Source organism: Rhinatrema bivittatum, chromosome 1 (assembly GCF_901001135.1).
Source record: "Rhinatrema bivittatum chromosome 1, aRhiBiv1.1, whole genome shotgun sequence".
Lineage (NCBI taxonomy): Eukaryota > Metazoa > Chordata > Amphibia > Gymnophiona > Rhinatrematidae > Rhinatrema > Rhinatrema bivittatum.
Genome location: NC_042615.1, coordinates 87,615,559 through 87,640,791, shown reverse-complemented (window position 1 = coordinate 87,640,791; position 25,233 = coordinate 87,615,559). Strand labels below are relative to the sequence as shown.

The 25,233-nt window shown below is 41.2% G+C and overlaps 1 protein-coding gene across 1 annotated transcript in view; it reads left to right on the top strand.

Moving 5' to 3' along the window:
* Nucleotides 1–25,233, top strand: part of SH3RF1 (SH3 domain containing ring finger 1) — a 321,835-nt gene that overhangs the window by 161,805 nt on the left and 134,797 nt on the right. The window contains exons 3-4 of the mRNA XM_029573678.1: nucleotides 5,519–5,794; nucleotides 12,439–12,534. Of these exons, the coding sequence (XP_029429538.1) occupies nucleotides 5,519–5,794; nucleotides 12,439–12,534 (372 nt within the window). The remainder of the gene's footprint in view (nucleotides 1–5,518; nucleotides 5,795–12,438; nucleotides 12,535–25,233) is intronic.

Sequence of the window (25,233 nt, the reverse complement as noted above, 5' to 3'; positions counted from 1 at the left end):
ATAGGCCGGAGCACACATGCACCGCTATATTGGTTCCTCCTTACTTGGTGGTCCCTCATTTCATAGGACTGTGAGTCTCACCTTATGCTACTTTGTAGGATGAAGAAAAGCCCCCATGGATCTGTGAATAGGAATAGAGCTAGAGCCACTAGAATGAATTATCTTAACCTTTGATATCATCACACACGGATGGGGGAGTTCATTGTCATGGCCAGATGACTCAGAGCCACTGGAAAGTAGAATAATCAACTTGGTTGATGAACATCCAAACAGGCTGGATCCAGGAGAATGGGAGCTCAGCCAGGAAGCCTACCAGCAGATAGTGGACCAGTGGGCCCCCCTTCATGGATTTGATGGTGACCCGAACAAATGCTAAAACAGGAAGAATTTTCAGCAGAAGAAAAGAAGCAGGCTTCAGTGGAATAGACATTTTGATCAAACCCTGACCAAGGGACGGCCTTATCTTACATCTTCCTCCCTTTCTTGGTCATTTATAGGCAATGTGATATCGAGGATCATCTTATAATAGTAGATGACCATGGTAAGCGGACCTAATAAAGATCCTGAATGCCCCCCATGTCTCTCCAGGGGTCATGGGCTACAATGGAAGTTCCTTCCTGGTTTTCGCTTATGTCTTAGCTCTTGAAAGGGAAAGGCTGTTTCCCAGTAGTCATAGTGACCACGTTAAAGGCATGACAATTTCTTACTTCTCTAGCCTACATCTGGATCTAGCACCTGTTCAGAGATTTCTGTTGCAAACTTAAAATATTGCTCTGGAAGGCAGATGTTGCGTTTGTCCTGAGCTTCCTTCAAAAAGGTCTAGACAAAGGCCTACCTCTCAGTTCCCCGAAAGTACAAGTTGCAGCCATATCGTGTTAGGGATACAATTAAAAGGCTTCAGGTAGCTGTGCATCTGGACATAGTTTACTATTTGCAAGGAGTAAAGTGCATTCGTGCCCCATTTTAGACCCATGGTCCCTCAGTGTGATCTCAACCTGGCCCTTAGAGTTCTGATGAACCCTTCCTTTAAAGCAGTGAAATGCACATCCCTGAAGGGTCTCTCCTTGAAGACTGCCTTTCTCATTGCTATCTGTTCTGTTAGTCGGAAACACAGGCCCTTTCATGGAGGGACCCCCTATTTGATGTTTTTCTCCAGACGCAGTCACCTTTTGGCCAGCCCCATCCTTTCTTCCCAAGGTGATACCTCTCACTTAAATCAGTCTATCTCCCTCCTAGCCTTCGGAGGCTGTGAGGATTGGAAGGGAAACAGGAGGCTTTACTTCGTAGATATGCGGCGCATGCTATTAAGATATCTAAAAATTCTCTGGAAAATAGACAAGCTCCTGGAAAGGGGAAGCAGCCTCCAAGGCTCTGCTGTCCAGATGGATTAAGGAAACAAGCTCTTCAGCGTATTTTCTTAATGGCTTGCAAGTGCCCACAATGCTGTGTGTGCATCCACAAGGGCACAGCCATTATCATGGGCAGAGACATTTTCTGTGCCCGCATATGAAATCTGTAAGGCAGCCATTCGTGGGTTTCGTGGACCCTTGGCCCGAGGTGCAGGTTGATGCTACCTGAGGGGTAGGGCCCCACAAGTCCTCACCGTTGGGAGGTGAAGTCAGCTGCAGCAGGGACACGACTATAGTTCAGTAGAATGAGAACATCCTGCGTCACTGCCACGTGCCTCGGGGCACCTCACAGATATACTGTGAGGTGCCCCGAGGATTGGGACGGAGAGGCACAGTTCAGAGGAGTCACAGTACTTAGGCAGGACTGAAGATATGATGTACCAGAGAAGGATTCTCCAAGGCAGAGGTGCGGTAGGCAGGCCCCGGGGAGTGCGGAGACAGGATCTCTGAAGGAGTATTACAGAGACTGTCCCGAGGGGCAGAACAGCGTAGCAACAGAGTCTCTGGGGTGATGATGTAGGGGCTGCCCCGAGGTGCGGGGAAGCGCAGAGTCAAGTCTCTGATGTAGTGACGTAGCCTGCCCCGAGGAGCGTAGAGATGAGATCTCTGGTGATAAGCACAGGAGCTACCCCGAGGAGCGGGGAAGCCTGGAAACCAGGTCTCATGAAAGGAAGTGCAAGCAGGCCCCCGAGGAAGCGGGTACCTGAGCCTGAGTCCAGATCAGCAGGTGGAGATCCAAGGCAGGAACCACGGGTCTGGAGAGACAGGAACAAGCACCAGAGAAGGTGAAGGAACTCGTTGCCAAGTCAGTTTGCATAGGCCAAAGGAGATGCTTAAATATCCTAAGGTAATGATGTCATCAGTCGGTGACGGCCCAGGGATTCCCGCCATTGGCCCTTTAAATAGAGAACAGATGGCACTCGCCTAAGAAGGCCCGGAGTCGGAGTGTGGGCCGGCGGCATCCCAGCTGCCATGTGGAGCAAGGAGGGCCAGGATCAGCGTGGCGACCATAGCTGGCCAGAGCCGCGAGTACCCCTGGAGTGGAGGGCCAGGCATGGCAGGATATGAATTGGGTCAGCTGCAGCCAACGGTCATAATAGCTATCTGATGATCTTTGCATTCTTGTACAAGATTTTAAAGGCAGACTCTGCTTTTAGGGCAGGGGTTCTTAAGGTAGCCTATCTTCTTCTCACCCAACTTAGGTACAGCGTGGGTACCTTCCACTGGTACGAACTGGTCTAGTAGGAAGAAAGGAATATGAAACTTAATTTTAACTGTTAATTTCCTTTCCTTGAGTCCTGCTAGACCAATCCAGAATCCACCCAGGAACACAGTGGCTGCCAGAATGTAATTTGCCTTCAATATGGGCCCCATTATTTTATTTTCCTTTCTTTTCTTTCCTCCTATCCCTGCTTGGGTTAGTGGGAAAGGGGATTAGCATCTTAAGTTCTGTTACCTTAAAAAAAAAAAAAGAAAAAAAAAAGGCAAATACAGAGGGAAGTCGGGTAATTTTGAAGCATTCATTTATTTGCTCTTCATTTAAATCTACCTGAGTTACCTCTATAGTGGTAATTTCTCTAGTGGGAAATTCTAACTTCTCTGTTTAACAGTATCCTTTTGAAGATACCTTAATTAAAACCTTGCGCTCCTGAATGACTGTCTGCTTTCCCCAGTAACAGGAAGCATGAAGTGTACAATGCGAGAGTTACTTTGCTGTAGCTGAGTTATGTCACTGTAGTCTGTGCTATCCTGTACCGTAACAATGCTGGCTCATGAGGACACAGCTGTTCAGCTGCTGGTTTCCTTTCTCCTCCTCCATTGTCAGACTGCTGTAAATTCAAGGATACATCCTGTGTTCATATATTGAAAAGAAGGAAAGGGCTTAACTTTATTGTTAGTGACTTAACAAAAATTCTTTTTTCTTGGAGCATTCACTAAGATTTCAGAACAAAAAGGGTATTTTTATAGGGTCTGCTTCCAAAGATGATGCTTCTCATTTGAGTTGAGGCTTGTCTGTGTTTTGGAGCAGGGGAAGTGATGAAATTACATATTTAGAAAATGTCACTGTTATAAAGATTTGGTATATAATTGCCATTCTTGGTGAATGACTTGATTGTATTTTGCACATGGTACACATGCTATAGTTCAACAGCTTTATGAGTGAAGTTGTGTTAGTGTATTGAATTACGTTGAAGTAAAGTTCAACAAACGAGGCAGGTGATAACCTTTTTATTGCATTTTTGAAAGCTAGTTAAAAATTGTTAGTCCTATAAAAAGGTAATCGCCTACAACTTGGTTTAATGATATTTATTGTGTAGAGGCATGTATGCTTGCTACTTGGAAAATACCACAGCTCTGAAAAACTCACAGCATCAGCACACCTGGATGCAAGTAGAGTCCAATACAGCAGGCAATGTTGGACTTTTCATTCTTAACCATTTACAGTATGCCAGACTGTTCCTGGCTTATTATCATTTTTTTAAACTCCCAATGCAGTATGCTAATGCATCAGGAGATTTAAAAAAAAAAAAAAAAAAAAAAGTGCGCTGACTGCAAACATGCGTTCGTCAGAGATCTAATGCACATTTTAACTCAGGAAGTGTGTGTGTATGTGGGTGGAGAAGTCGCAGGCAAAACATTTTTCTTTTTTTCCCTTTACTGTTGGCCAGATAAGTCTGGGCTTATCCAGCTATCTAGCAAACAGGAATTTTTTTTTTTCGCTTGTTCCTGGTTTTTCTGTGCCAGCACAGCAAAATGAGAAAATTTACTACACCTCTGACTAGGAGCAAAGTTTCTAGAATTAACAAGAACCTAAGTTAGGGCCAGCACACCTCTCTGCATTGGGGAGTACTGCTTAATGCCCTCATTTCCATGGGATTTCTATGCGAGGGCACTAAGCAGTACTCACAGTTTTAAACGCACCTTATCTGCTTGCAGATTTCCTTGCTGCATCAGCAGTAAGTCTTGCATGTAGAAAATGTGCGTTTAAATGTTGTTAAAACTGTGCGTTCGGCTGAACGCATCTTTCTGCATCTGCCTAACATGGAGGTCCATATTCAGTGCCTTTGTCGAGCTAATTTTGGCACTTAGCCGAACAAATGCCAGGATTTGAATATCCTGCTGGTCTGGTCTCCCCTGACATAGCAGTATGGTTTTTGGTTTCTTTTTGTTTGGTTTTTTCTTTAGCCGGCTGAAAATCTATCTGGATATGTCAAGGGCAGTCTGGGAGAGTGGAGTGGGGGTTGCAGGGTTTAGCAGTGTATATCCAACTGTGTTATCCTGATAACTGTAGGACAGCTGAAGAGCATTCCGTTTGTTAGCCGGATAAACTTATCTGACTCACTATGATAGTTGGGTATATTCAGCAGCAGCTAATTTTGCCATCCCAACTGCTAAATATGGACCTCAATATTACTAAAACATTTTGTTTGATACTGATACATGATGAACTCTTATTGCAGGTAAAACTGTGCTTTACTCGTGGAAATGGCTTGTTAGAGAATTGCCCGGCTGATATGTGGGTAAACTTACATGCTTGCGTCCTGTACACGCATAAGTTTACCTGGACTGTGTGGAGGCATTCCCTGGGGCAGAGTTTGGAGTTACATGCATACTTCTGGATTTTCAAAAGTACACATGTAAAGTTTCTGCATACAAATTAACAGGTTTAATAGTGCAGGAAACTTTCAAAGCAATCATACATGCATACATTTGCTTTGAAAATTGTAACTTAAGCACATATTTGCCAACTTTCTTATGCAGGTTGTTACCAAATTACTTTTTAATTGTGGTTCTGATGGAGCCAGTAGTGACAGACTTGATAAATATGCTTGAAATTGATGAGTGCTTGGTGAAATATGTGTAGCAAATTGATTCTATAAATAAGGTATTTAACTTGATGTTCTATCATAACTAGTTGTGGTCTTGTGTTCATACCTGCAGTGTTTGTGGTTCTCTGTTGTAAAGCAGGCTGCATTTTTGGGGGGAAGGATGCTATGTAAAACGGGAAGACTTTTGTCTTTTGTTTTTTAACTTAGCATTTTTGGTTATCGAATTATTGGAAAGGGACAGATTTCAACTTTTAAAACCATCTTTTATTTTCTTTTTAGGGTGTACCTCAGTTACCGTGTGCCAAAGCACTGTACAACTACGAGGGAAAAGAGCCCGGAGATTTAAAATTCAACAAAGGCGATGTCATCATTTTACGCCGGCAAGTTGATGAGAATTGGTACCATGGCGAAATCAATGGCGTCCACGGCTTTTTCCCTACTAACTTTGTTCAAATTATTAAACCTTTACCTCAACCTCCGCCTCAGTGCAAAGCACTTTATGACTTTGAAGTGAAAGATAAGGAAGCTGACAAAGATTGTTTACCGTTTTCAAAGGTAAAGAAATAATGATGAATTTCACTTTTTGTTAGGTTGAATTGGAAGCATTAACAGAGGCAATCTTGCTATAACTATTCAGAGAGTTTGCATAGTTTTTTGTAACATTCAAATTTTCAAACCAAGGGCATTGATAACCTTATTGGGCAGTACTGAAACTTCTGGACATAAAAATTCTCTTCGCAGTCATGATATTTGATTTCTTCAGGCTTGACTTAAGGAAGTGAGTTCAATTCCCTACGGTATTTTCTGCATTTAATTGAGGAAACACCTCGTAAGAACATAAGGAATTCCCATGCTGGGTCAGACCAAAGGTCCATCAAGCCCAGCATCCTGTTTCCAACAGAGGCCAAAACCAGGCCTCAAGAACCTGGCAATTACCCAAACACTAAGAAGATCCCATGCCACTGAAGCAATTAATAGCAGTGGCTATTCCCTAAGTAAACTTGATTAATAGCAGTTAATGGACTTCTCCTCCAAGAACTTATCCAAATTACATCCCCTTCCTTGTTGAATTTAATTTAATGGTGCTTCCCTTTTAAAGTGATCCCCATTTGCAAAAGAAACTGAACACAAAGCTGGGCTAATTCTTTCAGTAGCTCTCCTTATTGGTCAATAAGAAGGCTCTATTCTGTGAAATCGACTCCTGAAAAGTCATCCTAAAACACAGAGACTGTGAGATGCAGAGCTATCTCGTACAGATACTTATTGCCAGAGTTCCCACTTTAAGAGAAAATACTGGTCAAGAATTTTGAGATGTTTTCCTAATTCACTTTGCAAAAGGAGATTCTAAGGTTTTATTGGGGTGGGGAGAGGAATTATCTTTTTTTTTTTTTTTTTGTCTCCTGGGATCTGCCTATTTATACCTCTGCTTGTTGGTATTTATATGTATTTCAATGTCTTCATCAACCCTGGAAGCACACATTTTTTAGCTCTAGAAACCGGAACTTACCCCTTAGTACAGAGCCACATTTTCTTCTCTTCTAGTTGGTCTACATGGATTCGCTTGCAGGAGCATTCTAGCTGTGTGGACTGGTTGCTAAGGATTACCCAATAGTGCTGCATGCTGCATGGTATTCACTTCTGTCCCCCCCCCCCCCCCCCCCCCCACTAACAAACACATTCTACCTCCCTGCTTCTCTCTCCCATCAGTTGCCAGAGAACATAGTATTTTCTTTTGTTTTAAGAACAAAAAATGGGATTTCTAAAAATAGCTTCTTCCATTGTACTTGTCTTAGATTATTAATATATATGGTTTACTTCTCCCCTGCACATACTTCTCGCCCACATAGTGACACAGCATGCAAGACTGAGCAGGAATATTAGAAAAATGATGGCGTGTTCTCTTAAAAAAAAAAAGCTATTTTTAGTTGTGGCTTGGAGTTTTCTTTACAGTTGCCTTTAGGTTAGTAGCAAGATTGGTGTGTGGGACTGCTCTTAAAATGCTGCAAGAACAAACATGCTAGACAGCTCAAGATTTCTCGCTGCTCCCAGCCACAGTAAAAAGTGAATTGATGCCTAAAATTGTACAATAAATGCAAGAAACTATGGCATCTAGACTCTCTTCCTTCACCTTTTATAACTGATGGTACAATTAACCATTAAAGGAACCAGTACAGCTGAATTGATTATTAAAGCTTGACATAGTTCAGCTGCTTGCAGTTGATCGTATGCTTGTAAGCATCATCCTTTTTTAAAATTTGTAATCAATATCAGTTTTTCCACAACTGTACAGAACCAAGTTTAATACTGTTATACATTACTATGCGAGTTTGTAACCAGTTAAGTATACCCAGAGTGAAGCTGAAAATTAGCTGAGTTAAGGTTTCTTGAGGTCATGACCCTATTGCTTTCCCAATCTTGTCTCCCTCAGAACTTCTAACAAATCATACATCTTGATTTTCTTTTTTTTTTGACCCAACAATTTCCTCCTCCTCTCTTGTACTTCTACCTCAGTAGGAATCAGGGCAGGGAATTAGTGCCATGAGCTTATATTTGCAACTGCTTTGGGATTTTCCCTTCTTCCAACAATACCTAGTCTGGACATTGTAATGAATATCCTGGGTCGAGGGCCATCTATGTACCAGGGGTCCTCCTGGGATCCTGCATTCATGGGAATTGAATCTGGCTATCAGGTGTCACCTGTAAGCAATGTTCATGACTCCTCTTACCCCCCACTCCTCGGGGATTGTGAATGCTGCCTCTGCAATATCCCCAGCCATGTTAACCTGGAGCTTGGTAGACCTGATTTGGGGTTTGAGCCAGGGACCTTTTGCATGGCATAATGTTAATGAGCCCCCGGGCCAGCCCATATCATGCTTTGTGATTGTTTACAAAAATAAGTAATTGTTGCATACATATTAAGGATCCAAACATTCTCCTGTACTTCATGAAAAACATCAGTTTGACCTTTTATGTGGAATATTAGTTCTTCAATGTTGTAATAGAGACCAAATCTCACATTCCTTAAACAAATAAGAACCCAGCTATTTATTTTTTAAAAAATCGTTTAACAAAAAAACCCCAAAGAAAATTAGTAATAATCTCATCAAACTCGTAGTAGTATTAGTGGAAAGTCTAAGCTATATAGAGTAAAGTAAGGAAAGCAAAACACATAACTATAAGTAGACCTTGCAGCTGTCTTAATTTTAAAGTGAACTAAGAACATTTGATCTACCTCATACAATTAACAAATAAAAGTCCCAGTAGGTGCTGGAGGCAGTTGCAAGCTGTGTTTAGCCCTCTAAAAGAAATGTATCAAAGCTTAAATAAAATAGTTCTATTGAGTACTTTGATAAGAAATAGTAAATTTGCAAGGAAATTTAAGAAACAAAGCAAACCCCTGTTTGGACCACCTTGGCTTTGCACGAAGATCAAGAAAAGCCTTTCTTTTTTTTCTGTTGCCCTGGCCACAGGACACATCTAGCCAGGACACATCTAGCCAGTTGGGTTTTCAGGATATTTAATGAATATGCATATGCATATGAGAGATTTGCTTGTCTTGCCTCCACTGTATGCAGATCTGTCTCATGCATATTCATTGTGGATATCCTTGAATGTTGATTGGATAGGTGTGCTCCTAGAACTGGGATGAGAACTCCTAAATTAAAGAACAGTGTGAGAAGATTTTGGAAATGCAGCCTCAAAACTCTGCTCCTGCTAGTCTCTAGAATAAAGCTCACAGATGCCTTGAAATGTTCCACAAATAGGCCGACCTCAGCTGGTGCTTTTAATTGGTATGTTTCCAAATTACTGTTATCACCCTCCTGCACTGTAACTGGGCCTCAATTGTTTGTTTGACCTGTTTAGAAAGATGAGAAAAAGTTCCTTGCAAAATTTCAATTCTTTTACCTTGTCTCTCTATGTATACAGAATAGAAAAATCTCCAGAATTCACTGCTGATAGCTTAAACACTGGCAATTAATTTCCCATTTCCAACCTGAACAGATGCTACTTGTCTTCTAATCTTCTAAGATAAATCAATCAAGCAACTGTTTTATTTGCCATAGGTATAAAATGTACACTTGGGATCTGATTTACTGAGGTGTGTTTTTCCTATGGACACTGAATGGGGTGGGGTTGGGGCAAATTAACCTTGGTAAATCAAGATCTTAATGTGAAAAACTGCATACTTTTTTTTTTTTTTTAAGTTCTTGTTAATTTAAATTTGTGTTTACTTTCTGAAGATGATTAGATGATGATCTTCTCAAACAACTCTCTGAATTTGTTTTATCTTACTCAATAAAGCTTGCAACATCTGATTTTCTTATTTATAGAATAATATTGATACATGTCGAAGGAATCTTTTCTCTGTAAGTTTTCTCTACTTACTGAATGACTCAAAACCCTTGCTGGGTATGTGTTTTCTAATTAGTAATCAGAATGCATTAGCGCTATCTGTGTACCTACAGAGGCAATTTATGGTGGTCACATTTTTTTTTAAATTAAATTTTGTATCCCAAAGCACTTTGAGATTTGAAGTGTTTTGGCTTTAGAAAGACTAAAACTATCTATTTAAAGAACACTAAAAAAAAAAAAAAAAATCCTAACCTTGGGTGAAAATATGCTAGAATTATCTGGTCAACCTATGCTAATTTATTCTTCCAGAATATATTCTATAAAGTCACATTCTGAAGCCCTCATCTCACATGTTAGTTGACTGGGAGGAGACGATCATTGTTTGCCTCTGTGAAATAATATATTGCTATCTTGCATTTGCACTTGTGTTCTTGAAGTTGCCTGTATATATTGGGGTGTACTGCTGGAGTGCTTACTCCAGAAGCAAGAGTGGGTTGGACACAGACAAGACAGGCTTGAATGGATACAGGATATCTTCTGCTTGTACCAGCCATTTTCCCATTGGGTTGAGCCCTCAGGTGCAGGTGACCAATAGGACCTAGCAGGAAACTTGAAAATGCCCACAAGATCTGGGAAGCTGTTGCAAGAACAGAAGGCACCCACTGAAACAAGAGCAAGACTAGGACCAGACAGGAAACACAGGAGCAAACTACCGTGTTTCTCCGAAAATAAGACAGGTCTTATATTTTTAGCTCCGAAAAATCGGTTAGGGCTTATTTTTAGGAGATGTTTTATTTTTTTTTCCATGATTGGTGAATGAGGACAAGGCTAAGCCCGCTTCCTCTTTCATTCACCAATCAGATTAAATTTTCAGCCGAACCTTTTGGTTCGGCCTTCGTTATTGACCCGCTGCGGGAAATTTCGTTTTCCCGTGGTTTGGGCCGATTTTATTTTGTCTGCTCCTCCGAAATGAAGCCTGAAACCGGGGGGGGGGGGGCAGATGGGGGTTGTAAAAAAAACAAACCCCAAACCCACCCCAACCCTTCAAATTTAATTCATTGCAACCCCCCCCCCCAAAAAAAACAACTTGCCGAAATTCCCTGGTGGTCCAGCAGGGGTCCCGGGAGCGATCTCCCACTCTTGGGCTGTCGGCTGCTAGTAATCAAAATGGCACCGATGGCCCTTTGCCCTTACCATGTAACAGGCTATTGGTGCCATTGGCTGGCCTCTGTCACATGGTAGGAGCAATGGATGGCCGGCGTGGGCCATGTATTTGATTCAACTGGAAATAGGTACCCAACAATAACACCTGTGCTGCAAAAACATGAATAAACACAGATTTTCAGTATCCCCAAAAGACCCCTAATTAGCTGGAAAATAGAAACCTAAATTTACAATTTATAAACACCTAGCATTTCTGTGGGAAAAGTTAGCAAATAAGCTATTTAAGTTTACTTAGCACTTGAAACTTTTACTGGTATATGGAGTTCAGCTTTTGAGTCTTAGAACTATCTTAAGCCCAGTCAAAAACAAAGAGAAAATTGCTCATTGCAGGAGAGTAGGCAGTATCTGCTCAGAAGAACCCAAGATAATTGATTTACAGGGTCATTCATCAAAATGTTTTATGGTGTTAACACCCACGATAGTTATGGTAATGCATGGCGTGAATGCAAATTTTTCAAAGGGGCAGGATTGGGGAGGGGTTTGGGTGGGATTAATGAAAATGAGGGTCATTATCGCACTGTGCGATAGCGTAACGCATGCTATTTGCACACTTTTAACGCCGGAAATAACTACAACTTTTTTCCTGGTGTTAACCTGTGCGAAATGCCCAAAACGTCCATAATGCTAAAGATTGCAAATTGCATTCCGGGCATTTTTGGGCTTCAGGAGTAGGGTGGAGTAGAGAGAGAGAGAGTCTCTTGGGTGGCACACATAGTAGTCACCTATTTATACTGTTAAAGGAGGGACAGCTAGTAACTCGAGGTGAGGTTTTGGTGGTGGTCTAGGGTTTTGCGGCCAGTTTTATATGCAGAGTGAGACGTACAAACAGCACAGTAGACCTCAGTGAAGATTTTACATCATTTGGAGTGAGTAAAGTTACACAAAGATGAGATTTCTTCGATTTTCTCTCACCCTAGCTTGATAGAACCTTGGTAGAGAGTCCATCAAGCTAGGGTGAGAGACGACTGTAGAAATCTCATCTTTGTGTGACTTTACTCACTCCAAATGATGTCAGATCTTCACTGATGCGGTCTACTGTATTGTTAGTTTGTCTCACTCTGCATGTAAAACTGGCCCCAAGACCCTAGACCACCTCCAAAACCTCACCTCTAGTTACTAGCTGGCCCTCCTGTAGTGATATAAATAGTTCACTACTATGAAGGCCTTATAAAGAATCTATGTGTCTGTCTCTCTCTCTCTCTCCCCCCCCCCATTATCACGGGGGGGGGGGGGGAGAAGAAGAGAGTATCGTGGGGTGCGAAAACTTTACCGCATGTTCTGGTAAACTACCTATGCGAAGCGGTAAGGTAGTGCATGGTGCAATAATTCTAAAATTCATAACCACGCCCCTTTCTTATTGCAGGCATTATCCATGCGAAATTATAGCATTTTGATGAATCTAGGGGTATGATGGGTATCTATGTTAACTGAAGGACTCCTGAGAGGATGAAAGACATATGGAAAAATAGGTTAGGTTTGAAAATAGTAGGTTTTTATTGTCAAGCAGCTGCCAGAGAGCCTTGATGCATGACATTTTGCATCCAAAATGTAATTTATTGATGTGGGAAATTAAGCAGAACCTTTCTGATAACAGGAGAAATAATTGCTGCATTTTTCTATAGGATGACGTTTTGACAGTTATTCGCCGGGTAGATGAAAACTGGGCTGAAGGAATGCTGGGAGAGAAAATAGGAATATTTCCAATTTCCTATGTTGAGGTGAGTAAAGAATGAGTTTCTTTCACTGTTCACTGATGACTTATTGAAATTGGAAGACTTTTCCTTCATCAATAATGTGGTCTTTGTAGCTTGGATACCTTATATTTTATCATCTGTCCATCACTAACCTCTTGTTACCTGCTGCAATCCAATTTGATTTTGATCAACTTTAAGCTAAATTTCCTAACAATTCAAATGTCTTCATTTTCTTGACTGCTTGCCTCATCTTTGTACCACTGTACAATTATCTGATTGAGAATTTCTGAAGCAAGAAATATAAAAAGGATGAACATGTTAAATGGGAATGCTGGAGAATAGGAAGCTGTAAGAGTTCCCATACCCCGTTCTACTATAATAATTTGTATAGTACCTTTCATCCAGACATAATCTCTGGATGAAAGGCACCACCTTCGAGCTAACTAGTAAGCAAAGGGGAGAAGAGAAAAGGAACAATATTTAATATTTACTGCTGCCTTCAGGAAAAGCCTTGCAGCCTGTTTCATTTGCCACCATGGGAAAGGATTGGCTACCTCCACAGAACTTTCTCCAGCCGCTGGAACAGTTGTCATCGGAGCCTTTGGGTCATGCCTCCCTACTGATGTCATCTGAGTGGGGGGGGGCAATAGCTGGCAGCTGATGCTGAAGCGCCGCTTGCCCGAAGGAGCGCAACAAAATTTGTTCACTCCTTCGTGCATGACAAGGGCAGAGAGTGCTCGGGAATATGTTCAGTTAGACTTGTCTCTTGATTTAGCTCCTAATACTATTCAGGTAGTCATGGGCCACGGCAGGAATGGCGATCTGCCCTCTTAAGGTATTTAACTGGGATGGCCTACCGCCATCTTGCTACAAACCCATTTCTCTATCTTGCTCTGTTTTAGCCACGAAGCTTAACGTTAATTTTATGCTTATCAATGTTCCGTCTCTTAGAAAGGAATTTAATGTGATCTATGATTTGTTTGGGGACAATAAGCCTGACTTTGTTTGCCTTACAGAATCTTGGTTGTTAGCCTCAGACAATATTGTGCTTAATCAAATTTGTCTTTTTGGATATCTTATAGTTTATCCCAGGACAAGCAGGATGATAGTCCTCACATATGGTTGATATCACTGGATGGAATCCTATTGCGGAAACTTTGTCTAAGTTTCTAGAAACTTTTGACTGGCACACTGAGTCCACTGAGCATGCCCAGCATGCCATGATTCCTCGAGCCACAGGGGGTCTCCCTTCAGTCTTCTTTTTTCCGCGCTGCTATTAGCCTCTCTGTGAAGGAGCCCCGTATGATAGTTTTCACACACTATTTTCCTCAGCCGAAAAAGTTTAAACATTTTTCAAATTTATCCCCTTCATAGGAGTCTCCCTTTCTCCACCATTTGGTGAGTAATCATATTTTCTCCGGTCGATACCGTTTTTCTCATTTTTCTAGTCAGAAGGCCGTTGATGGCTGTCCAGCCTTCAAAATGGCAACCGGTTTTAAAAAATGCCCGAATTGTCCTTTCACCATGTCCATTATGGACCCGCACGTTGAATGTGTTTTGTGCTTGGGTGAGGGACACAAGGTATCGACATGTCCAGTGTGCCGAGATGACAGCCAAAGGCAGGCGGGCCTGTCTGGAGAAGATAGAACATCTCTTCTATCTTCAGTTACTTCCATCGACGTCAACTTCAACACAGTCGTCTGCGGCTGGAGCAGCTAAAAAGTTAGTACTTAAGAACAAGATGTCGTCCCAATGGAAGTAATGACCGATCATCTCCGACTGCATCTCGGTCATCTATAAAATCCACTTCGGTGCTCGAGGAAAAAAGGCACCGAGCATTGTGAAAAACATTGGCACAGTCATCGGAGCGCTTCGAACCCGATCTCGGATCAATGCCCGGAGCGCCATCGATGCCCATCGAGCCGCCTCCGAAAATACCTCGAGTAGAGCAGAGGATTCTACTCCCGCTATTTTCTCATTCCAAAGAAAACAGGAGGCCTACATCCCATCTTAGACCTCCGAAAACTCAACTAATTTCTACGGAAGGAAAAATTCAGGATGGTATCCTTAGGCACCATGCTTCCACTTCTTCAAACAGGAGATTGGCTCTGTTCTCCGGATCTTCAAGACGCTTACGTTCACATTCCAATATTTTTCCCTCACCGCAAGTTCCTGCGTTTTCTGATGTGTCAACAACACGTTCAATACTGAGTACTGCCATTCGGACTTGCCTCAGCACCCAGAGTATTCACAAAGTGCCTAGCAGTGGCAGCGGCCCATCTACGCAAGGAAAGCGTACATGTATTCCCTTGACGACTGGCTCATCAAAAGCCAATCAAGACAAGGAGCTCTCAACTCGCTCAAATGCACAATCAATCTGCTTCACTCGTTGGGACTTCTAATAAACTACCAAAAATCCCATCTTCTACCATCTCACTTTCTGCAATTCATCGGAACAGAATTGAACACCACTGTATCCAAAGCCTTCCTCCCAAAAGACAGCGCAGAGACTCTGTCCACTTTAGCGAACTCTCTGCGCACAAAGTGAACAGCGACAGCCCATCAGTTCCTCACTCTGCTCGGCCACATGTCTTCTACAGTTCATGTCACTCCTATGGCCAGATTAGCCATGAGAATAACGCAGTGGACATTGAAATCTCAGTGGCTCCAAGCCATTCAACCACTGTCATCTCCAATTCAGATATCCCACCAATTATGTTCATCTCTCCTCTGGTGGGCGAACACGAACAATTTGCTCGAAGGCCTACCTTTCCAGCAACCAGTTCCACAAGTAACCTTAACTACAGATGCATCCACCTTGGGTTGGGGAGCACATTCAGAAGGTCTTAAGACTCAAGGTACTTGGACAAAACTCAAAGCAACTTTCCAAATCAACTTCTTGGAGCTTCGAGTTATATGTTATGCTCTCTATGAGTTCAAGGACTGCCTTTTACACAAGACTGTGTTAATACAAACAGACAACACAGTTGCCATGTGATACCTGAACAAACAAGGAGGCACGAGCTCTTATCTCCTTTTCCAAGAAGCCGTACAAATTTGGGACTGGGCCCTGACACATTCCATGTTTCTCCAGGCCACTTATCTGGCGGGCATTCACAACGTAGTTGCAGACTGCCTCAGTCGTCAGTTCCAACTTCATGAGTGGTTTCTGGATCCTTTAGTAGTGACCAGGATATTTCAACGTTGGGGTCTACCAACAGTGGACCTCTTTGCATCCAAGCTGAATCACAAAGTGGACAGATTCTGCTCCCTGCACAAACAGAGAAACCAGTTAGCCAAGGACGCCTTTGTTCGCCCCTGGAACTCAGGTCTTCTATACGTGTATCCCCCGATACCGCTAATAACCAAAACTCTAGTGAAGCTACAACAGGACAAAGGGTCAATGATACTCATAGCCCCGTATTGGCCTCTAAGTATTGTTTCTCTGGTGTTCGTGCCTATTCTTGCCCTCGCTCCACCCTCTCTACCTTTGTGGCGACTCCCTTCGGCTCAGATGAACAGATGCAGCCACGGCTTCTCCCCGCCTCTTGGTCCCGGTATCCTCGGACTGGCTTGACGCTACGGATCCACCATGTTCCTGATGATGTAAGGGCGCTCATGCTCCAGACTTTGTACCAGCAAGGGCGCGAACCTCGGGGGCGTCTCACCGTAATGACGTCATCCGTTTTCAATTTAAAAGGTCTTTGTTTGCTAACTACAAGCGAGTTAGTAAGGAACTCCCAAAGGGACTTGCTACGGCAGTCCACGCTACTTGCAACTACGTTCCGAGTCAGCAAGGGGAATTCTTCTCCACTGCTCGGCCTTTTCAAATTTACCAGGAGTACCCGCTCTTCGGGGGCTCCGCTCTCTCTATTCTTGATTTCAGATTGTTGGATGGGATCCGGTACTCGCTCCTTGAGGGCCTACGTTCCCGAAGACTCCTATTGCCTTGAGGCGATCGCAGACGTGAACACAGTGAGCCCTATTACAGACAGGAACCGGTACTCGCTTCACAAGGGCCATTGTTCCTAATCGCTAAGGCTCCCTTCAGTCTGACGTTATCGCAGGTACGGAGATCGTGAGTTCCCATTGCAGATAGGAATCTGTACTCGCTCCACGAGGGTCTATGTTCCTAATTCCTCTCTCATTCTCTCTTCTTCCTCAGAAGATATCGCATACCTATGTCTTATGGATTACTATTACAGATTAACAGATAGGAACCAGTACTCGCTCGTTCCTAAATCTCTTCTAGCCTCTCTTCTATTCCAGAAGCCATCCCATACACAGATATTGTGAGTTCTATTTCATACTGTCTTTAGAAACCAGTACTCGCCTGCGGCTCCTGTTCCTGAATACTGAAGACTCTGTTGCATACAGAAGACACTACAAAGATCTACAATTGTGAGTGTATCATCTACCGCTGGTTATGCCCAGCTTACCCTGTCTACTCACTACCTATAGTCTCTCCTTACAGCTCAGCAACTCAGAGATCGTAGTTCCAGTATCAGAGGGACTTCAGCCCTGCCAGGCATATCAACTCACTACTGCCACCTCTGGTGGTTCTACTTCCAATCTAATAAAGAGCTAGCCAGTGGTCCCTCTCAGGATCTCCACTTGAGGGTGCTGCCATCTGCCCAGGGATTCACTATTTCTACTAAGTGTTACTCCTACACTAATAGAGCGGTATTCTCATTTGTGGGAGCCAAGCCACATCAGACCATTACTCCTCTCTCTGTGGAAGCTGATCCATATCAGATAGCTATCTCCCCATGGGGATCATACAGGTTGCTGGTTCATCTTTCTACAGGAACAAAGCATAACAGTTGCTACTCCTTCCCTCTGGAAGAGCAGAGCACTAACAGATTGCTACTCCTGGCAGGGTGAACGTGGGGTGATTGCTAACAGATTGTTAACTCCTCCTTCAACGGGAGTATACAGCAGCCAGATTCATAACAGATTACTAACTCCTCCCCTCTGGGGGAGCAAATCTATAACAGATTGCTAACTCCTCCCCTTTGGGGAGCAGGTCTTTAACAGTTTCCCATATTCCTTGACCTTTCGATCAGGGAACCAATTCGCCTGGGCACAGCTCCCACTTTTATAACTCAGGATCAGGGCAGGTTGCGCCATCCCAACCTTCAAACCCTATCCCTCACAGTCTGGATATTGAAAGCTTGATCCTGCGACCACTCAATCTTTCAACTAATGTCGCTCAAGTGCTTGTAGCTTCACGAAAGTCTTCCACATGAAAATCCTATCGTTGTAAGTGGAAAAGATTCACCACGTGGTGCACACAGAAAAGTATTGACCCTTTTTCCTGCCCCACGTCATCTTTATTAGACTATCTCTCTGGCACCTTTCCGACTCTGGTCTCCAGACTTCGTTGGTAAGGGTACACCTGAGTGCTATCTCAGCTTACCTACCACAAGGGAGTAGGGGATGCCCTGTTATCAGCGCAACCCCTTGTCAGTAGGTTTATGAGAGGTTTAATTCAACTTAAACCCCCCTTTACGGCCACCAGTCACAAAATGGGACCTTAATGTAGTACTAGCAAGGCTCATGCATTCTCCCTTTGAGCCCATAGATTCCTGCGATGTTAAATTTCTTACATGGAAAGTTCTCTTCCTAGTAGCTATTACATCTGCTAGAAGAGTTAATGAATTACAAGCACTTGTCACATACTCTCCCTATACCAGGTTCCTACATGACCGAGTGGTACTCCGTACTCACCCTAAATTCCTTCCCAAGGTGGTTACCGATTTCCACTTGAATCAGTCTATAAATTTGCCCACATTCTTTCCAAACCCTCTCTCTCACGAAGGCGAAAGAGTTTTACACACCTTGGACTGTAAACGTGCACTAGCGTATTATCTAGACCGCCTAGAGTCCATAGGAAATCCACCCAGCTGTTTGTTTCTTTTGACAAAAACAAACTGGGTATGGCAGTGGGCAAACAAACACTCTCTAACTGGCTAGCAGATTGTATAGACTTCTGCTATGAAAAAGCAGGCCTTTTTCTCCAGGGACGAGTAAAGGTGCACTCAGAGCAATGGCAACCTCAGTAGCACACTATCGTTCTGTACCGATTGCTGACATATGGAAGGCTGCAATGTGGAGCTCTCTTCCCACATTTACAGCCCATTACTGCTTGGGCAAGGAAGGATGACAAATTTCAGCCTTTGGACAATCTGTCTTAAAGAACTTATTTCCAGTATAATCCCAACTCCTTCCACATCCAACCTGCTGTGATTTCAGGCTTCCTCATTTTTCCAACAGTGCACCAGTTGTTGTGCCCGTTGCACTAGTTGAACGCTGTTGGTCCAACACAAAGATGACTCAGCCTGTAGCTTGCTAATCACCCATATGTGAGGACTATCATCCTGCTTGTCCTGGGATAAAGCAAAATTGCTTACCTGTAATAGGTATTATCCCAGGACAGCAGGATGTAGTCCTCATGAAACCCACCCGCCACCCCGCGGAGTTGGGTTCGAAACGTTTTTTATTATTTTATTTTTTGGCTAAAGCTTATTGCTACAAACGAGACTGAAGGGAGACCCCTGTGGCTCGAGGAATCATGGCATGCTGGCATGCTCAGTGGACCAGTGAAAAGTTTCTAGAAACTTTGACAGTTTTCCGCAATAGGGCTCCGTCCAGTGACGTCACCCATATGTGAGGACTACATTCTGCTGTCCTGGGATAACACCTATTACAGATAAGCAATTTTACTTTCCCAACCCAGAAAGAGAGGGTGTGGTGGAGATTTAGCCGTGATATTTAAAGATTCTCTGCAGATTTCTACTGAAAATCTAAGTGACAAGTCCCATCTTGAGACCATGGTTGTGAGCACTAATTATTTGAACTTGTGTCATTTATTGTCCTCCAAATATTCTTCAGTCTAATTCTTTTTCTTTCTTTGAGCAGCTGTTATGTTCTAAAGCTAATCTAAACAATATGATTGTTCTTGGTGACTTTAACTTGCACATTGATGCTGTTCCTCCATCAGCGGCCTGTTCCTCTTTCCTGAGTATCATGGATGCTTTAGGCTGGTGTTAGATTGCCTCTTTTCTGATTCATAAACTAGGGCATTCTCTTGATTTAATCTTTGTTACTTCTTCTGTTATGATAGCCTTTCCTCCTAAACTGTCTTGTCGTCCTGTGCCTTGGTCTGATCATTTTCTTATTTCATGTGCTTTGTTTCTCTTCTACCCAGCTGCCCACGTATTCTTCACCCACAGTTTATTACCAAAAGAGGCTGGATTAATCAGGATACATTTTCAGAAAAGATTGCTTCTCTGCTGCCCACTCTCCAGCTTCCAGACGTTGAAACTGCTGTCAATAGCTGGAACTTCTTATTATTGAAAGTGCTAGATGACATTGCTCCTGTCAAAATCATCCCGCTCGTAAAGCATTATGAGGATAGGTGATGGATCACTCCTTTAGTCAGAGACAACCGATGTTGATTATATCGTGCTGAGCGATCCTGGCGCAATGTCCCTCAAGCTCTCTTTTGGTCGTATAGAACAAGGATGCTTGATGATAAAGATCTGGTTGCTTCATCTAAGAAGGATTTTTTTCTCTTAACAGATTTGTTAGATTGGATTTAATCCTAACTTTCTATTTGGGTTAGCTAAAAAAAACAAACAAACAACAAAAACTACTCTAATCAGCCTTCTATATCCAAGAAAGATAAAGAATGCTTTGTTCATACCATTTCCTGTCACGAGTTCAAGGATTGTTTTGAAATCCAAAGTACTAGATTTGATAGTGAGTTGTCAGTCAGTTCTTCAGAAATACACATGATATTGTGGTCTGAATTTGATCTTACTACCACGTTTGAAATTGGTCAGGCCAGTTTCATACTTAATCCCTCTTTTTGTGCTTTAAACAATTGCAGTGTGCCCACTTTGAAGTGCTCCAGAGATCTCATTGCTCCTATTCTTAGTAAGATCGTTAACCTTTTTCTGACTGGAGGAGTGGTACCATCTAGTTTGAAACAATCTGTTATTAGGTCTCTACTTAAAAAAACAAAAACAAACAAAAAAATAACCAAACTGGTTTGGATTCTTCAATGTCTATGAATTATAGACCCATCTCTTCATCATTCCTTGCCAAGCTTTTGGAGAGTGTAGTTTTGAAGCAATTATGTTCTTTTGTTGAGGAACATCAGATCCTTGACCCTTTGCAGTTTGGTTTTAGAAAAAGCCCTTAAATCTCTCTTCTTGATAACATCAGATGTGGGCTTGATAATGGGCATTCTTATGTTTTAGTCATGTTAGATATCTCTTCAGCTTTTGATACAATTGATTATGACTTATTGCTTCTTCACCTTAAAGAATGCGGGATATCCGGGCAAGCTTTAGCCTGGTTAACATCTTACTTGTCCAGTCGATTCTCACAGGTTATCATCCACTTGTTAATTGTAAACCGACATGATGCAATATTTATTGTGAATGCCGGTATAGAAAAACTTAAAATAAATAAATAAATAAAATAACATCTATTTAGCCCCAATCTGTAAAATCTGGTCGAGCCTATGTGATGGGTATAGAATTTATGCTAACTATATCCAATTTTTTGTTAAGATGAGTTCTACCTGGTAGAGATGGTGAATGGTATTGGAATTTGTTTGTCAGACATAAAACAATGGCTGCAATATAATCTTCTTAAATATTTCTAAAACAGAGTTTTTGGTTATCAAATGTTCCAATAATGTCATTATTCCTGCTAACATAGTTTTGAACAGCATTCATTTTCCTATTTCGTCACATATCAAAAGCCTCAATGTATGACTTCACTCGAATCTATAATTTCATTAGCATATTAAGTGTAACCAAAAGTGGTTTCTTTAAATTGAGGGTTTTACATGTTCTAAAAAAATCTGTTTGAACCAAATGACTTCAAGTTAGTGGTTCAGGCATCAGTGTTACCTATCAATTACTGCAAAGCCATATACTTTCGACATCCTGAGTTGACTCTAAAACCTCTCCAGCTTCTTCTCAATTCCACAGTACATTTTATTAGTGGAGCAAAACGCACTGATCACATTACGCCAACTTTATTTCTTCTTCAATGGCTTTCAGTTCGTTATAGAGTTCATTCAAAGATACTACTTATGATCTATAAATTGCTTAGTACCTCTTCATTTCCTTGGGTAAACTCACTGTTATATATTTACCAACTGTCTAGGAATCGTAGATCTCAGGAGAGGGGCCTTCTTGAGGTGCCTTCAATAAAAACAGCAAGACTATCATCTACTAGAGACTGTGTTTTTTCAGTAGCTGCCCCTAGTTTATGGAATTCCATTCCCGTGTCCTTGAGACTTGAGTGCCTAAAAAAATTTAAAACAGCTTTAAAGGTTTTCCTGTTTAAGCAAGCGTTTAATTGACAAGTCCTTTCAAATTTGGTAGCTTCTCCTGTTGTAAGGAGTTCCTTTCCTGTGTTATGGAGCCCGGTGGAATGCTTAAAAAAAGAAATCTAACAGTTTCCTAAATAGTTATGTAGTTTATTAATTTCAATTTATGTTCATCATGATTGTGTCTTTGTGATTCTGATTAGTGTATGATTTTTATGCTGTTTATCAATTTATTTTTTGTTGTTCATTTTGTGAATCACTTACAGCGTGCGCTCAAAGCAATTAAGAAATTTTAATAAACAATAAACTTATATTGCCTCATTGTAATTGCTGTAACTTCTTAAGCACACACCCTTTCTTCGCAGGAGATCTTTCCCTGTTCCCTTCCCCTCCCTACTATCTCTCTTCTTCCCCATTGTATGTGATTTTGGGTGTAATGGAGAATTGAATGGAGCATTCACGCTGTTGAAAGCCTTCTCCCAGTATCCTTTTTTGCTGTTATATGTAAAGTTGATATGGTCTTGATATGAGAGCCTCTTGTACTCTCAAACAGAAATTGTAGTGGTAAATAAGGAAGGATTATGCCAAAATCTTCTATATAATAATGTCAATGTTTTTGTGCAGTTTGATAATGTGAGTTATGTCTCACTTTTTATTAACATCAAAAGGGTAGAGTATGTTCTGCACATAAGACCATCTTTCAAGCAATTTATTTCTTTAAATCTATTTGCCATAAATCTTTGATAATTTTGCTTAAACCATCCTGAGACCTAATACATGGCTTCAGCTATTTCGAGCTCCTTTATCTTGGCTATAAGTGGTTATGAATATTCTTGATTTTTTTTTCAAGCATCTCTTTAACTGTGAAATGGTTTATCCTTAAAGCTAATTAAAACCAGCTTTCTATACTGTCAGTATACATTCAAAACTACTGGCAAATATTATGTGATATGTAACTTAAGCATTTGGTTCAATTGTATGTATCAAAAAAATGTTAGTTGGACAAGGAAAGTTTTAAGATTAATGTAATAGCTAAAAAATAATTCACAAAAATTGTTTGCTTAGTTTGTTTCAATTGTTCTCATATGCCTGAAATATTTTCTCTTTTTAATCATTTTTAAATTAATAAAACTAGACTTGCTCAAACTCAATTACAGTGTAAGAAAAGACAATTTCTCTGACAAATCAGATACATGGGTCACATGACTGTCTTGATCCAATGCAGAGGATCTTTGTAGAGCTTTCTAGGCATGTGCAATGTTTTTCCATACACTGGTAGACTTGCAGCTGTTTATCTTTTTGTTATTCCTTTGGAGGAAGGAGGAGGTGGACACACATCAGATTGCTTCCATCTCTGTTTTTTGATTCAGGAATTTTTTCCATAGTATTTGCATTTTCTTCAGCTAAACATTCCTTCTTTCCCAGTAGTGGCCTAGTTTGGCTTTTAAGCTTTTTCAAGCTTAACATTTTCTGCACTACCACTTACTGTCACTGAAATGAAGTGGTCCTTTTGCACAAAACTGCATTCATTGTTTTCAATCGGGTCATAAAATCATTTTTTTCTGTGAGAATTTCTTCTCTTTTTGTTTTCGTTGTCTATTTTCATCACTACTGAGAAGCTAGTTAAGAGGGTTCTGAATGTGCTTATATATCCTTAATGGATCATCATTTTCCATGCTATATCTACCCTTAAGAACATTTTTTGATTTATAGATTATTATTCTAGTTAAGAAGGACAAAAACCATTTTCACATCAAATCAATTAGATAAAACAAGGGAGTGACCAAATCCTTACCAATAGAATAACTATTGTACTCTTGCAAGTCATTGCCAAATTACTTTAAATTCTTATAGATTGCTTAAAGCGAATTAATCGCTCTAAGCGATATAAATAACATTAATAGTAAGACAAATCAAAAAGACAAAATATAAAGAAAAAAGAAAATTTAAACTATACTAAACAAATTCTTCATAAAATATGAACAAAAGCTTCTTGAAATAGTATGGCTTTTAACTGTTTATGAAAAGATGCAATATTGGGAACAAGCTGCAGCTGGATAGGCAAAGCATTCCATGGTGTTGGACCAATCACAGAGAGAGCACAGGATTCCACATGACAAACCTGTTTGTTTAAAGCTGTTTATTAAAAGAAACAGTAATATACAGCAAAATGCATTGGTTTCTTACAAATTTCAAGAAACAAGTGGAATAACAAGTCATCTTTTACCATGGATTTTTCACTTTTAACCCACAAAATCCCCTAAACTAAACTTGAAAGATAACTTCTCTAAGTCTCAGAAGAGTGACTCCAACATACAATATTAAAATACTCAGTGCTTTCCTTTGATTCATACCCCTATAGATACAGCAACAAGTCCTCCCTACTAACCACTGACATGTCAAATTGGGGAGCAAAAACCTTAAGTCTTTTAACTGTCTCTCATTATTACATTGTATACCGATGTGATGTTCCTGACGAACGTCGGTATATAAAAGCAAGCAAATAGAGATATTTTTTATTTTTATGTATTTATTTATCTCACAAAATTAGCCAAGCCATAGAATCTATGATAAATTTAAAACTAAGCTGAGAGCTTATGGAGGCAACATCTGTAGTTAGGTTTCCCAAATTGCTAGGAAATCTCTTTTGCCTTTAAAAGATTTTAGGGCTCACCGAGTACTCCAGTTGCATAATGACATGTAACAAATTTCGTTAATGCCAATAGGAACATAAGAACATGCAATGCTGGGTTAGATCAAGGGTTCATCAAGCCCAGCATCCTGCTGAGATGTCCCACCAGATGAACAAAATTTTCTTTCCCAATAAGAGCTTTCCGTACAAACAATTTCATCCCAGTGCCAGTGTATTTTAAAGAAGAAGCATCATCAAATGACATTACTTGCACTGAGTGCCTAAGAAAGCTGGAGATTTTTTGCTAAAAGGTTTTCCAACCAGACACCACCAAAATACATGCAAAAAGGATCCCAGATTGCTGTTGCATTTCAGAAGCCTGGAACTTCCCAGTATTATCAAAAACTGCCAGTAAATTGTTTAAGGAGATCTTAGGATTAGTAAAATATACTAGTAAATTGTTTGCAGTGGCAGCTAGTTTGAAACAATAGAACCCGAACTGAACTCTTTCAATCTCTCTATCTTCCTCAACTCACCATATTAAAGGGTCTATGGAAAGCATAAACAGAGAAAGTGGGCACCCACACATACCCCTAGATAAGATCAATACATTAGATCTCCATTGTTAAATTTAGATTCGAGAATGGATACTCTTGAATCACAAATGCAACTATGTCAGTGGTCTTTGACAACTTGCCAAGCTGCAGTTACATACTTGCAAAATGCAATGTCAGCTAGG